Source organism: Eptatretus burgeri, chromosome 18 (genome assembly GCF_056783735.1).
Source record: "Eptatretus burgeri isolate ZD-2024b chromosome 18, Ebu_testis_v1, whole genome shotgun sequence".
Taxonomy (NCBI): Eukaryota; Metazoa; Chordata; class Myxini; order Myxiniformes; family Myxinidae; genus Eptatretus; species Eptatretus burgeri.
Genome location: NC_140978.1, coordinates 34485344 through 34502494, shown reverse-complemented (window position 1 = coordinate 34502494; position 17151 = coordinate 34485344). Strand labels below are relative to the sequence as shown.

Genomic DNA, 17151 nt, shown 5'->3' with positions numbered 1-17151 from the left:
AGCCAACGGTCCCTGTGTGGAACCGATGGGCCTTTGGTTGAGACATTGTTCCAAAAGTCTAATTATTGCCTGGTTTGTTTTGGCATGACCAAGAAGCACCTCTTGTTTGACATAGTAACGACAATTTGACGGCACTTTAAAAACCCTGACCTTGTCCTGGTGTAAGAACCCACTAAAGCACGTCCGAGGTTGTCCTCCACTATATATCTTCAGACACCACATCACACCTGTGCCACCTTAACGAGACAATGTTACAGAGGTCGTTTCTGGGGCTGAACCCTTTTCTCTACAATGTATCACGTGATCACAATTGATCAAAACTGACTGCAGGGAATTGCAGGAAACTTGGACCAAGCGAACGAGGAACTCCGAGCAGTTATCAAGAAGATTTGGAAGCGAACAAGCATGAAGTTATTGGATCAGGTCATACCTCCATCAGGTATTCCTGTAAATATATATTTCCTGTTTCTTAGTCTACCCCCAACAAGCCTCCACATCCATTAACCGTAACGAAAATGGTGGCTTGAAGTTATGCTTGAGTTATGTTGTTTGTTTGGAAAAGGAGTATTTTGATCAAGGGTACAGTTTAGCAAAGGACTAACGCAGTGATATCACTCGTCATGTCTCCTCTCAGATAATGAGGTCACAGTCGGCAAGTTCTACGCTACTTTTCTTATTCAGGACTATTTCCGTAAGTTCAAAAGGCGCAAGGAGGTTGGGTTGCTGGGAATGGACCCTGAAAGGAACACTGCCTTGGTTTTGCAGGTCAGTGATCACATAAGAATCAGACATTTAACACCACTTCACGTACACACACGCACACGCACACGCACACGCACACGCACACACACACACACAGTGCACTACTCAGGTCATAGAGGAGCAGTGATCAACCCATGAATGTGTTTCTGCCCATTGGGTTTCATCAGAAAAGTGTCACCACCCCCACCACTACCCCACCACTTGATGGCTTAATTGGACCTATCTGATGAGATGACCTGTCACTGCTGCAAAGGCTTAATTGATTTTTTTTTCAATGCCACAAAGACTTTAAAAATGGTACGTACTGCTTCCTTGCTTGTCATTCGGTATTTAGAAGGTGAAGAGCACGGTCAATTATAATCCTTATCGGTTGGCATCCACGGGGAGGAGGAATTTCCCTGCTGAGTTCTGTGAGAAAAATGATGTTGCCATTGTTGTAATATCGCAGGTACACTCAAATAATCCTGGGAAGTGGTGGTACATCCCCCAAGCTCAATGGCTGCATTTGTCTCATCTAACAATCCTGTGTTGTGTGTGTGTGTGTGTGTGTGTGTGTGTGTGTGTGTGTGTGTGTGTGTGTGTGTGTGTGTGTGTGTGTGTGTGTGTGTGTGTGTGTGCGTGTGTTGGGAGTGGGGGGAGGGGGAGAGGCGTGTGCTTGGTGTAAGCTCTACTATGAGCCTGGGATCATGTAAAAAAAATAAATAAGAATCAACTTTCAGCAGGTGCTGAAATATGGCACATGGGTTCATGGCTCCTCATAGTCAGGTCAGGTCAGGTATGGGAACATGCGCAGAAGCAGCGCAATGCTGCGTCCACTTTCTGCCAGGACTCCCGGGCCTCAGTCTGGCCACTCCCACAGGCAGATGCCTGGCCCATCCCCATCTCCTTGAGATGCTGATCAACCTCCTGCAACCATGAGACATGTCGTAAGCCCATTGGTCTCCTCCGCTCACAAGACTCCCTCGCTGAGAGAATCTGCTGAGCGGGATCAGCATCAGAAAAATGAGCTGCGTGTCCGTGCAGCCGCAGCTGACACTCACAGATGAACAAATCTTATTTGAGTCTCTCTCAGCATCCGCTCGTTGGACACAAAGTCCGACCAGCGATAGCCAAGGATTCTCTGAACAGACCTGGTACCAAAGGAATGAAGTCTTTGTCTCAGATCCCCAGTCAGAGTCCAAGTCTCACATCCATAGAACAAGACTGGAAGGACCAATGGACCTGAAGACTCAGACTTTCATCCCCGTGCACAGGTACCGACAGCACCACACCTCGTAATCCAGTGAATCCATGACTCCCCAGGCCCGACCCGGACATATATTGACTTCTGGCTCAAACTCAGCAGATACACGAATATCACTGCCAAGTTAGGTGAATCTCTCATTGACCTACACATCCTCGCCACAAAGAGGTACAGACAAGATAGCAGCATCCAAGACATCATTGAAAGCCTGGATCTTAGTTTTGACCCAGGAAACCCGTAAACCCAGTGGTTCTGACGACTCATTCAGCACCTCGAGGGCCCCTACAAGGGTATCTAGAGTCTCTGCAAAGATGACTGCATCATCTGCGAAATCAAGGTCAGAGATCTTGACATTCCCAAACGATGCACCGCAGATGATCTCTCCGACATCCTACCCAGAACCCAGTCCATACAAGTGCTGAAAAGTGTGGGGGCCAGCACACACTCCTGACGAACTTCAGTGACAATTGTAAATAAGTCGGAGATGGTATAATATCTCAGAGCATTGTCATGACCAGAGTATAGTTCAGACATAAGATTGATCAGTTTTGGTGGCACCCTATGAAGACAAAGAATCCTTCAGGGGTCATCCCGATTCACTGAATCAAACACTTTGGAGTGATCAACATAGGCTGCTAGCTAGCAGCCCCTGTCAAAACTCTCGCCTGCATTTGGGGAGGACCCGAAGAGCAAGGATACGGTCAATCGTTGACCTCTTTGGCGTAAATCCTGCCTGCTCTGGATGCTGGTGCTCAAGCAGATGGTGGCGAACCCTATCGAGAATTATCCGAGCAAAGACCTTGCCCGGCACTGAGAGCAGCGTCACCCCTCGGAAGATGTTGCAGTCCTGACGATCACCCTTCCCTTTCCAGAGAGGGACAACAAGGCCCCTCTTCAAGTAATTTGGGATGATGCCTGTGTTCCAGGCAGAGCACAGAACTGCATGCAATGACATGAGTACAGCATTTCCACCAGCCTTAAGAAGTTCAGCATGGATGCCACAGATCCCAGGAGCTTCACCCCATTTCAACCGGTTCACCGCAGCCTGTGTTTCCACAAACAAAGTTGAATCACAGTTGATTGGAGCATCAGCAATAGGGATAGTAACACCCCTGACATCCAACTCAACAGCTGGTGGATCATCCTGGTACAGTCGCTCAAAGTAACCGGCCCAGCGGGCCTTCACTTCGGACTCTTCTGTCAAGAGCCTACCACCCTCTGCTCTAACTGCAGTACACTGAGGTATGGTGTTGGAAGAATGCAATGCACGAATTCCCCTGTAAGCAGGATGAGAATCCCTTGACCACAGGTGATGCTTTACCTCCCCTCACTGATTACTCACAGATATGCCTCCTTGTCCACCCTCAACGCATATACAGTTTTACACCTCAACTCTGAACAGCTGGGCTCTGCCATTCAGCCTGGCCCTGAGACTCTGGTCAATGGTATCCAGTGTCCCTTGAGAAACAAAATTCTTCTTCGCCCGACGGTGAGTTCCAAGACATCCGCCAGGAACATCAAGGATGGTGGTCTTGAAGGCACTCCACAACTCTTCAGGATTCCCCAGAGCACCCAGAGCACCCTGACACCCCCCCCCCCCCAAATCCTCACTCAGCTTGTTCGCAAACTCCTCAGCTATCCTCTCATCTTTCAGCTTGCCAACATCCAGCTCAGGCTGGGATGGTACCATTCTTCTGGATTTAAGCTGCAAATTCAGAGTTGTTCCAACAAGCGTGTGGTCGTTATTGAGGAACTGAGCACTCTGGTAGACCCTGTAGTTCTGGATCATCCTCCAGTGAACATCACCGAGCACATGGTCAATACCCATTGCCACACCACCAGCGTTGGAATACCAAGTCCAGCTATGAGTCGGTGGTGTTGAAACGATGAACCAGCCACTCTCAGTCCATGACTTCTTTCAAAGTCAAGGAACTTAGAGCTATTCTGGTTCACAGTTCTGGACTCATGGGGACCAACACATGTCTCATAACCATCCCTATAATTTCCAGTCAATGCATTGAAATCCCCCAAGATTAGAAGAGTATCTCGCATGGGGAACTGATCAACCACACTCTCGAGTGTGGCGTACATTGCATCCTTCACGGTGAGATCACTCGCCTCAGTTGGAGCATATACAGAGACCAGCAAAACGACAATAAAGGAGTGACGGATCCTTCATCTCATAATATGCTCATTGACCGGTGTTACCTCAATTATCATTGGAGTCATCTAATTGGACACGGCTACAGCAACTCCTTGGGCATGGTAACCATCAGAGTGACCAGACCAAGAGTCGGTGTAAACACCCACTGTGAACTCACCAATATCCAGTCTCCAAACCTCAGAGAGTGCTGCAATACCGGTGTCCAAATGCTTAAGAGACAGGTGATCATCCTCGCTTAGAGATAGGACATTCCAGGAATCCAACCAAAGAGACTGCCTCAGGTAAACCCAAGGAGACCGCCATCTCGTGGACGAAACCTCAGCACCACCCTGACACACACTACCGCAATGCAACCCGGGAAGGTTACCCTGTGGTTTTCTTCCCATCAAAGAGTGCAGGTCGCAAAGGCTTTGCCTCAATCCCGTCATCCGGTCAGCTTCCCTGCGAATGACAGCTGCACATGAGGTCCTCCCACAGAGTGGATTTTCAGATTTCTTTACGTTTTTTTTGTATATTTTGCATAGTGAACGGTTTTACGGTGACTGGAGTGCAAGTCTTGCCACCAAACTCCTAATAAAAAGTAACCCAACTGTAGGAGGACGTCCACAAACAGTTGGGCACTAGATATGGATGGCCGTTGGCTCACAGGGAGTACCTCCGCCCTTTGACAGGTTTTGTTTTTCATCCTGCTGGGTGTCCATATCCAAGCACCCTCCTCACCAGAAAGCCGGTTGGGGGAGACGGTTGAGTCGCTGACAACCCGACCATGAAACAGGTTAGTGCAGGTTTACATGGTACCTGTAGCAAGTTACATCTAACCTGGCTTGACCTGACATCTGATGATGAAGAGGTGATAATGAAGAGGTGATATTGAAGAGGTGACATTATAATAGTGAAGAGGTGATATTTCGACTTAATCCCACGTGGGACCATGTGCCAGCTCAACTTTTGGGGGAATCCACTTGGAGAAACAGGAAACGGTTTGTGCATGATCATGAATTTTGGGCCTCGAGGGGGAGCGTGTGTGTGTGTTTTACGAGCCTGCATTTTGCCCTTGCGGCCAACGTTGTGTGTAATTGTTACCCCATGCACCCGAAGTGAAAAGTGGGTTTGAGCAATTTGGTCATGTCTGTCAGTCTATCTCTCTGTAAACGTGAGTTAATGATCGAAGAACAACTTATTTAAATTGAATGTTATATTTTGAACACGAATCAGAATAACTACTTTGTCTCTGAATTAATCCCGATCACACATGCGCAGAGAGGAGTGAGATAATATTTTACTCTGTCTGCCTGTCTGGCAGTCAAACAAAATTGAAAATCATTCCAAACAGGAAACTTATGTTCTTTAGGATGTTATAAAGGACATCCTGTTTGTGGTCTGTGCCTGTTTGTGGTGAGGATGTTGAGGTCGTGGAGAGATTCACTTATCTTGGCAGTGATATTCATGTCTCTGTTGGCTGTGAACCAAAGGTCAATAGATATCTGGGTTAGGCCTGGGGAGTCATGGATTCACTGGATAATGGGGTGTGGAGCTGCCGGTACCTGTGCGAGAGGATGAAAGTCCGAGTCTTCAGGTCCTTGGTGCTTCCAGTCTTGCTATATGGATGCGAGACTTGGACTCTGACCAAGGATCTGAGATGGAGACTTTATTCCTTTGGTACCAGGTCTCTTCGGAGAATCCTTGGCTATCGCTGGTCGGACTTTGTGTCCAACGAGCGGTTGCTGAGAGAGACTCAAATGAGATTTGTTACCTGCATAGTCCGTGAGCGTCAGCTGCGGCTGTATGGACATGTGGCTCGTTTTCCTGATGCTGATCCTGCTCACCAGATTCTCTCAGTGGGGGAGTCTCGTGAGTGGATGAGGCCAATGGGCCGACCACGTGCCTCGTGGTTGCATCAGGTTGATCGGCATCTTTAAGAGATGGGGATGGACCAGGCATCTGCCTGGGGGATGGCCAAAAGGAAGGCCCCTGGAGTACCAGCGTAAAGTGGACGCATCGACGCACTGCTCTGGCGCATGCTCCCTTACCTGACCTGACCTGATAATGGACACAAACAACAGGCTCGAATAACTTTTGTAACATGTTAAATAAGATGGTGTTTAAGACACTGCACAACGGCGGTAATGTTCCGGAGTTTTTTTTTATACGACCTTTAAAATCTTTATTTTATTTCAGTTGAATTATATACTTAAACACTTTGCAGGGTAAGGCATTCTCTGAACTCCCTAATTCGACAAGTTTATTTTACGTATGACCATACACTTTGTTCTTCAGAGCATGCGTGTTTACGTACACAGGTGTTGAACATATTTTTTCAATAATATTTGAAGCCAAAATCATGACTGATTCCAATAGCATCAAGTAACGCACTACGCCATCATGGATTAAAATCCTGCAGCGCACGCAAGGTCCCTCTGCTCAAGCCACCGCATGTCCAGGCCCGTCTCAAGTTTGCCAATGACCATCTGGATGATCCAGAGGAGGAATGGGAGAAGGTCATGTGGTCTGATGAGACCAAAATCGAGCTTTTTGGTTTAAACTCCACTCGCCGTGTTTGGAGGAAGAAGAAGGATGAGTACAACCCCAAGAACACCATCCCAACCGTGAAGCATGGAGGTGGAAACATCATTCTTTGGGGATGCTTTTCTGCAAAGGGGACAGGACGACTGCACCTATTGAGGGGAGGATGGATGGGGCCATGTATCGCGAGATCTTGGCCAACAACCTCCTTCCCTCAACAAGAGCATTGAAGATGGGGCATGGCTGGGTCTTCCAGCATGACAACGACCCGACACACACAGCCAGGGCAACTAAGGAGTGGCTCCGTAAGAAGCATCTCAAGGTCCTGGAGTGGCCTCGCCAGTCTCCACACCTGAACCCCATGTAAAATCTTTGGAGGGAGCTGAAAGTCTGTGTTGCCCAGCTACAGCCCCAAAACCTGAAGGATCTGGAGAAGATCTGTATGGAGGAGTTCTCCAAAATCCCTGCTGCAGTCTGTGCAAACCTGGTTAAGAACTACAGGAAACGTCTGATCTCTGTTATTGCAAACAAAGGTTTCTGTACCAAATATTAAGTTCTGTTTTTCTGATGTATCAAATACTTATTTCATGCAATAAAATGCAAATTAATTGTTTGAAAATCATACAATGTGATATTCAGGATTTTTGTTTTAGATTCCGTCTTTCACAGTTGAAGTGTACCTATGATAAAAATTGCAGACCTCTTCGTGCTTTGTAAGTGGGAAAACCTGCAAAATCGGCAGTGTATCAAATACTTGTTCTCCCCACTGTATATATACATATATATATATATATATATGTATATATATATATATATATATATATACATATACATATATATATATATATATATATATATATATATATATATATATATATATATATATATATATATACATATATATATACATATACATATATATATATATATATATATATATATATATATATATATATATATATATATATATATATATATATATATATATATATATATATATATATATATATATATATATATATATATATATATATATATATATATATATATATATTTTGGCATGCCCCTTTTTTGTTCCACCATCAGATTTTTGTTACTGCATGAAATGAAACAAGCTTTGACATATATAGTAATGATATTATTGTCTTCCTTCAGAGGCCCCTCAAAATTCGTTTTAATGATTATGGTAGTTAAACAGTTCATGTTCTCCATTTGCAAAATAGGAGGAATTATTGCACAAAAAAGAAATAAAAATGTTTCCCATTTTTAAGAGGACCACTAAGATGAGTTCGGCTCATAGAATCACGCTCCATTTGGGGAGAGAACAGTTGAGTTCATACCTGACGAATTTGCACTTTCCATGTGCCGTAGTTTGTTCACAAAACCATGACTTTCTGACTAAGTACAAAGTATTTCTTTGCTTTTTTTATACATGGTTGCCGTTTTGAAATTTTCATCGACCGATACCCGCTGCCCAGCCGGACCAACTGCCAACAAAGTATCGCCCGGTCAGTTACGGTTAAACCCAAAATCATGATCATCGTTTTCGTGTGGAGGTGAGTACTGACAGTGTACTTGCGTCTTTTCCGGGTGGGTGCGGGATTAAGCACGTGCACATAAAAATCTCGGGTCTCCGCATAGTGTCGTACAGGCTTCAGTCATACTTCTGTTTACTACCGTAGAAAATCACAGAACCATCCGATCGACATGCTGTTAACAGTTTCAGAATCAGCTAAATTCTACAACATATGAATATGTAGACGAAACTGATCCGGCCAGCTAAAATCTACAAGATATAAATAAGGAGACGAAACTGATCCGGCCTTTTGGATCACTTTAAAGTAGGGTGCCCTGTAATTTTAATGCGCTCTATGGATCCTCCGGAACTCACGAATGGTATACGTTATGTAGTCACTAAACTACGTGGTAATGTCATCGAAGTGGAGCTACTGCGGGACAGTCGAAGGGGAAAACCTGAATGATAATCAATGGATAAAAATGATGTAATATATTGTTTAAAATACATTCATGCTATCTGTCTTTTACCATATGTTGCCAGTGACGCCCGTCGAAGACGGGCACCTTTACTGATATATATATATTGTTATTGATTTCCGCCAGTTCGGCGTGCGCACAACCATTTCAGCCCAATCCAGGCCGCGCGTCCACCGAACGCGACAATCAAGTCGTAGCTTCCGGACAAACGCCGAAACCCAGCTGCGGGTGTTTTTAATAATACACCATAAACCAGCCAACTATTCTGTCCACGCACTACAGGGTCAATCGCCGAATTATCGATATACCTAACTATTTGCGCGGACAGAAATGCCGGGAGTTATACCTCAACGGGGCCTGCACGAAAACGAGCCGCTTAAGCGGCTCGTTCCGTATGCGAATGCCGAGCGGTTTTAATTCGTCAGATCCCCGACGGACCAGATTATTTTATCGGATTTATAATCAGCCAGCTAATTTCCCGAACGCATCATGGCAGTTAATGGAGAAAGGGATGCAACAAGCAGGTTGACATTCAAACAATGGGCATTTATTTCCACCCAGCACATAAGCAGTCAATGGGGGAATAGGGGACAAGACACGAGCAAAAACCTACAGTCGATATCTATTACGTAATGTACATACAGGCTCTTAACTACAATTCTACTTAAGGATAAGGCGCCACAGACTTTCATGCAAAACCAAAGAAAGAAAGAATCGGGCTCATGAGCCTTTAATGTACTAAGGGCCGGGATGACCGGAACAGGTCCTGAGAGACCGGGCCGGCTACCTGGCCACCCTTGTGGTGACTCGATGGGTCCTTATCGGCGACCCCTGGTGTCTCCGTTCGGCCCGGTGCGTCGCAAATGCGCCAGTCGCTTGGGCGGCTTGGTGAGCAGCTTGTACGGTTCTCCTCGGTCGTCCGGCCTTCACTGCGGCCTGTCCTAGCCGACAACGCGCTGGAGGAGCGAAAAGGTCTCGACCCCGGCTTCCTGCTGGCGAACCTTCCAGCGAACGAACTCCACTGCTCCGATGAACCAACTCAACTCAGCTCCCACCGGCTCTCCAACCCTTCCACTCCGAACTCCAAGCCAACCAACACACCTTGTCTGCGAGCGAACGTGGCCCTTTATAGCCCCAAGGGGAAGGGCCGCGGTGGGCTTTGCCACCCAAAATCAGCTCCCTCCCCCTTTTCACCTTTGAACCTTCACCCAGGCTGGATCTGCCCTGTCACTTCTGATTGGCCAGCTCCTTCAGATGGTAACGTCGTTTTGATCCGATTTTGCATGAAATCGCTGATCAAACACGGACGTGGTGGAAATCACCCTGATCACAAGCGGACGTGTTGGAAATCACCATCAAACGCGGACGTGGGTTGTCTTTGTTGTTGTTATTGTTAAAATACAAGATAGAGAAAGAATAACGGCTAACTCAAAGATGCACAGCCCAGCACACGAACAATTCCCGATATACATTGGTGGGGAAATCTAACCTGGAACACACACTTACCGAAATAACTGACCTCTGGGGAACCTGACTGGTGTTCTGTGAGTTTCCACAACCGTAACAATATATATATATATATATATATATATATATATATATATATATATATATATATATATATATATATATATATATATATATATATATATATATATATATATATATATATATATTGCCCTACCTCTTACACTATCTCCCGCCTCCCCCCCCCCTCCAACCTTCCCCTACCCCAGGCTGCTCCCAATTGGAGCGGTCATTTCCAGTGTATTCAAACATGCCAATGTGTTTAATTACATCATTATTCTTATTCTCCATTTTGTTTCAACCAAGGTTTCATTTTCCATGCCTTTTGTTTAAGATCGCGCATTAATGTTCATGTTGGATATCCATTCCAGCTTTTATTTCCTTCCACATCTCTCTCTTCTCTTCTAATTTCAGTTTAAATCTCAGACAAACTCATCGTCAGCACTAGTAGTACCAAGCCTTTAATGGTCAGTACTTGCAGTTAGTTCCAAGAGCATGTTGTATTTTAATAATTAATCCTGAAATCCAAATGATGACATTCATTTTGAAACCATCCCTAAAATCATCCTTGCTTTTTTTCATCCTCAAATAAAAAAACGTCAGATTTATATCGACATTGTCACCATCAAAGTGCTTGCGCGTTCATCATTTTGTCTTCAAACTGTTATTGAGGTTAGGTTTATCAAGTTCGTTGTCTGTCATGGTGCCGAAGCATTAACCCTTTGAACCCTGAGCTCCTTGCACGTTCAGCTCTCCCACTCTGGGCTCCCTGGAGAAAAATTGGGCCGCTCGGGTATATGGAGGTTTGAATAGTGGCCGGTAAAACGGCCACTAGGGTTCAAAGGGTTAAAAGGTTGAGAATGTTGAGGAATGAGGTACAAAAAAGTGGTTATTTCTTTTATCCGCAAGTTATTTCTTGTTCAGGGAGTCCTAATAATTATTACAAAGGAAGTCCTCACAGTTTGTGCAAAGGGAGTGCACTTACTCTTGAGCTGTTTCCTCTGGGTTAGATTCACAATCAGACTAAACTATCACATTGGTGCTTTATAAGCAGTGAGATGCCTCACAAAGTATGCCATCCCTCAGATGGATTTCCATCAATTGACAATCGTTACATTCAATACAATGATCAAGAAAGACAGGGATCACGCCTCTGAATTGTCTAGTCTGGGTTTGAATCCCGACTCGGCTATAAACTGTCATCCCGGTGTTTCACAGTCGGAAGAAGACGGGGATAATAGCCACTTCTTTCGTCCGACCTCCGGCGGTTTTATAACTGACCTTCATCTGTGCACACCATGAAAATGTCCAACTGTCTTTATTTGTGTCTTTGGTTCAGTATCTTGGTGATTTTCCTCGGACACACTGCAAACGTTCACACAAATGTGCACTCCGTTTCGTTGTACTTATCATTGTTTTTGTCACTCTGCTAAAATTTTCAATTTCATATCGCTCTCTTAGTTTGCATGACAATGACCTCGCGGTGATGAGGTGTGTTATTGTTTCAGGACTTTCCCTTCAATTTGCCCACATTTCTCTTCCATAAAATTTGCACATCGATGCACGAAGGATTAATTCCCTTCATGCCATTTTGCATCATCATTATTTTCAACGATGGTGGACACGGTTGAGTTGTTCTCTTGAAAAGACGATGCTTTACCCAGGTCTCTTTTCATCATGAAGTGTACTTGGGGTGGGCGGGCATATCACCCGAGTTAAATGTGGCGAAGTTTGATGAAGGAAAACCTCCCAGGACATCCTTCAGGAGCCACCGCATTGTCACGAAGACAAATGGTATTAATCAGGAGAGCTACAGTCATGGACAGTCACATAATACCATGCGGTAAATGTCTTCATTCGCTGGTGTTCCTTGTGAGATGACGCCCCTGCACAGAGCAGCTCCATCATGGTCATGATAAAATATCTGGACGATCTTAACTGATCTCTCTGCTGGCCTTTCCAAACGAGTAAAAAGTGGCCTTGACCCTCGGCTGAACCTAATTTCATTCCTATCTTGTAGGTTTTGCACCAGATCTTGGTAACGGGGGAAGGTATTGTGAGTGTGATGTTGAGATCGGTCGAGCTGTGTCCACTTCCCTGAGAACGTTTGGGAAAGAATACCTTTGTGTTTGCATCAGAAATCCTACGAGCCATGGTGATGATGTAGAATGATGTAAAATAAACAAAGTTTAATTACTAATTAGAGTTTGAGGGTGTGCTGGTCGAGGCTGTTGATGAGGGTTGGAGGTGGAAGGGTGGAAACTTGTGGTTACGGAACTATTCTAATGAACCTCGTTCGTTCTTTGGAGGCGATGACAGGAAAGTTATTTGTTTTAATTGATCTTGTTCTGGATGCTTGAAGGACTTTTTTTTTTTTAGCAAATTGTTCGGTCTTGAACTGTTGAATGTGTTGTTGGCATTTCTTGGCAGGAGGCCGAGTCCCATAGTGTGCTTCTCACCTACTGCCGGCAGGTCGGTGGAATCTCAGTTTTCTAGCTCTTTTCATCCTCTCCCAGCCCTCCTGGGTTGCAGGCATTCTTCCAAATTCCACAACTGGTTATTCTCCCCAATTCCAAGTTGAATGCTCGCCTCCATTCATTCATTCATTCTTTCCATCGTCTACTTTTGCGGAATCGACTCGTATCTGTTTAGTGCGCCTCCCTCCATGCTTTTGAGAGTGCTGCCCATCGTCACCTCATCCTTTTTCCCATCCCCAACCCACAACTCCCCAACCCTGTTTTCATCTATTCTTGCTGACCCTCCTCTCCTCTTCTGGTACTGATCCACTCATTGTCTCCTCAACCTTTTACCCACTTCCAGTGAACCTGCTGCCCTCTGTTGTTTTTCTCCTCCTTGAGCCGAGGTTTGTCTCCGGGTCTCCAGGAAGGAAACCGTCTCCGTGAGCTCGAAATAGGGAGCTGGGAAAAAGCAAAATTAGTTTTCTGTTTTTTCTTTTTTCTTTCGCACAGTGTATCCTACTCTCTTCAAGAATAGTAAAACGCTCGGATGTAAATTTATTTCTTCCCCAAATGGATCTGGGATTCTTCGGCTGTAACCATTTCCAACGGTGCACATGAGTCGAATGTCATTGGGATGACACATCAGAAAAATGCTTTGTTGGTTGTTTATGTAATTCCAAAAGGATAACCACACGTACTACTGGAGCTCAAATTCCCCCCATGCCCGCAGTAAGTGATTATCGGATGGTAAGTGGACTCGACAAAAAAATGCCATAAATCTGTGCATTGAACACTGTCTCAGGCACCGCATTCATGATCGCGTCTTGTTTTCTGCACACTGTACATAATCTGAGTACACCGTACTGAAATACATACAACACACACCAATGTTACAGTGAGGTATGCCTCCAGCTTGCTTGTCATCTGCTGATCTCGCTCAAAAGTGAGAGAGATTGGGTAATATTTCGGGCCTTGTTTGTTGATGGGCTGTGCTGGCCTTTTTTTCTTTTTTCATGGTGGCTGTAGCATAGTTAAAGGGGGTGGAAATGAAGGAGGAGAAGGGGGAAAAGGTGGAGGCAAGTGTGTGGGCCATGCTTACGCATAGGTGTGAAGAAGGTACACTTGGAAATGCAGCGATCATGTCCATTGAAAAGGAATTGTCCTCCTACGTGTCCTGAGAAACTAGATGAGCGAACAGTTTGCTGATGAGGACGAGAATAGATGTATCTGAGTGGTTTGATGTTTCTGTGTTTGAAGTCGATGAATTATATTACAATAACCATGATCAATGCATGGTTTCTTATTGTGTTGTTGATACTTTCACTTTAACATGACATCCCTTACGAGGAACTCCAATGTAGGATGATCCTGTCAAAGTTTGCACAATGGATGCCAACCTCTGGTCGTTTTGTCCATACTCCATCCTTTTTAATTGCTGAGCATCATGCAAGGAAGCAGCACGTACCATTTTTCAAGTCTGTTGCCTCACTCGGCCGGGGTTCGAACAGCCGACCTCCCAAACTCAGAGCGCTTTCGCCATTATGCCCTCGAGTCTCGTTGAAAGTCATTTCTGATCAAGAACTGCTTCTTCATATGTTATACTGTTACCTGCGTTCAGCATCCAAAATGAAAATATTTTCCTGGAGGGTAGGGTACCGACACCTCCCTCTCCCCCTCCTGCCGTGGCCCCAGATTAATTGTGCCTCACATGCTGTTCTCTTATTGCCAAACCACAGGCACATTTTTCAACTCTCGCTCCATCACTTATACGGTGGTAGTTACCTGGCCACAAAATGGGAGTTTTATGATGTGAAGCATCTAGGGTGCATGAAAATGCTACCGATCGATAACTATACCTGCTTCGAGACAGAATTGAGAAAAGCACAGGTGTACAGGTGCTTTGATGTTATGGGGTATAATGGAGAGATCCATCGCAGGGTGAAATCAAGCGAATGGCACAGTGTCATCCTCTATTCACGATTGAATGAGGACGTTGACTTTTTCACATCATGATACCGGAGAATCTGCAAGAGAGGTTCATCTAGAGCCAGTCAGGCGAAGTTACGACTTCATTGATATTCCTTTAATAGCCACCGCCAAAACTGCAGCACAAGGACCTGGACCGAGGCAAAGCCTTTGCTTCTAATGGCATGTGGTTTGGTAGCAGCACTGCCAGCATGGGGCAGTTAGACAGCAATTGATTCCCGGCACACTTGCTATAAATTAGCCACAAGAGTAGCGTTCAAAGCACACCGCAACGAGCGAGGGTTCTCATGGTCTAATCTTCGCCTCCGATAAACCCAGAGCACTCGCAGCAATGCGCTCGGGATCCACGCCGGGCATCCAGCCATGACAGTTACCGCATGACAGGCTGTTTGGGGTCCGCCCCACTGTCCGACATGCAGACCATCCTCCTCCACCCTCACGGAGGGTTGCAGAAGAGACGCGGGTTTGGGAAGTTCCGCGAGTGTGTGCGCACCTCGGGTGGGCGTGGGAGTGGCTCATGGTGGTCCTTGCTTTCGCTGAAATGAATCTGGATCTCTATGTTTCCTACGTGCACTGCTACAGTGTAAGTGTTCCCTTTCTCACTATACCATCACGTAGCCTGTATGGATTGCAGGTCTTCATGTCTTTGGTCTTAATGTCAAATCAATAGCTGCTGTCTATCGATTGTGACAGTCCATTGTAAAATATATTATAACAGTGGGTCATGTTTTGTGTCAAGTGCTGCAATAGTTGTTACAATTAGCCAGTTTGGCATTCCCAACTGATCGGCCGAGCACTTGGCTGTTGATGCTGGGATGCAAGGTTCAAATCCCATATACTGTGTTCATTTGTCTACAGCATGTCTGACTGTTTTTGTCCAGCAAGTGATTTGTGTCCAAATTCCTCCGTTAGCTTCAAACCAATGAAAGTGAATAAATATATTGAAGACAGGAGTCGTGTTTCTGTCTTGAGTTCGAAATCCTTGAAGTATCTCCCAAGTTGGATGCATTGATATCACCTTGTCTAATCTTCTGGATCAAAGTAAAAGTAATCCTTGAAGATTGGAATCCGGTTTGCCGGTGTCTTTAACTTGGGGTCAATTTGATTACATGACACCAATACTGTTATAAAAGGGTATTGCTTGACCCTCCGACCCCTGACCTTTTGTTTAAAAGAAAAAGGACTTTTTTGTGGAAGAGAAGGTTACTCTGTTGTTGTGAATTGCTTTGTCATTGTAACCACCGGAATCATTTTCACGTCTTTGTGACACTTTCATCCAACTGTGCATTGCCCATCTGACTCCACATTTGGCAGCTTGTTTTGGGGCTGCCTATTAACCCACTGGAGAGGTCTCAATTGAGAAAATTTAAATCGAGCAAAAGGCAGACATGAAATGAAGGTAGGGAATGTCTGAGGAGCGGAGAGAAAATGGAAAGCAATTGTGGAGGTAATGGGAGGCAGGGGAGATGATGGAAGGGCCACATATGCAGCTAGTAGGGGAGGGGGGGAGGGGTAGTTGTCAAATATTCCACCATATTTGCTTTTGGAATGCATCGATCGCCCCTCTATTCATGTGGATGTCGACTACTCTCTACCTGAAGGATCAAGACATCAAGCTATCTGAGTTATTTCCAAGCTGTTGGTTTAATCCCCAGCAATGAGAATCCAACTGGAAAACGTCCATGCTTGTGCGATGATGACAGAGGGCACTGCATGATGCAGTTTTTTGGAAAGTTTGTAATCATGTTCAAAGGAAAGATCCTGTGGTATGTTTTGTAGAACTCGTCCTTTGTTTCAGTATCCTGGTGATAATAACCCTGATAGGTGGAATGATTATGTTATGTTCCTCACATTATATGAGGACATACTGAAAACTAATGCCTCCTCTTATTTTTTTCCAAAACAGGTAAAGGTATTCGGATGAAACAGACAGATATCTCTATTCTATCGTGGAATCTTTATTCTGTTGTGGTGCGTATTATTTTATTATTTTTTGTTTACATAGTCGAGGCTCGTGGAAGAGCGAGTACACTGAATGGATCTGGACGTAACAGACAAAAACAGGATGCAAAACACACATGCTTGGAGTGGACAGGATGGACAAAATATGGAAACTCCAACTCCAAGAAGGAAAAACTGAGAAATTGGAAGGAGGAGGGATTGGGGTTGGGGTGAATTAGCACACAAAGAGCAGAGGGTGCAAGACCAGAAAGGAGGTGGTAGACCACCACTGACCTGCCTGTGATGGCAAAATGACAAGCCCATAGACTCAGCTTCAGCGTTGGATATTTCAGTGATCTTGAAGGCCTTGGTTTCCACAGCATCAAGCTGAGCAAGCTTTGAGGCAGGGGAGACAGCCAAAAGAGGTAAGCAGTACTCCATCAAGCTATGGATGAAGACCTTGTCAGTGGATAGGACTTCAGGTGTGCCAAGGAAGGACTTTGTATGATGGAGGAAGGATGCCCAGTCGGCGGCTGGCTTTGGAGGCCAGC

At 45.2% G+C, this 17151-nt stretch overlaps 1 protein-coding gene across 1 annotated transcript in view; it reads left to right on the top strand.

Moving 5' to 3' along the window:
* LOC147008864 (voltage-dependent L-type calcium channel subunit alpha-1D-like) overlaps nucleotides 1-17151 on the top strand; it is a 355309-nt gene that overhangs the window by 285401 nt on the left and 52757 nt on the right. The window contains exons 39-40 of the mRNA XM_085864488.1: nucleotides 341-439; nucleotides 635-765. Of these exons, the coding sequence (XP_085720614.1) occupies nucleotides 341-439; nucleotides 635-765 (230 nt within the window). The remainder of the gene's footprint in view (nucleotides 1-340; nucleotides 440-634; nucleotides 766-17151) is intronic.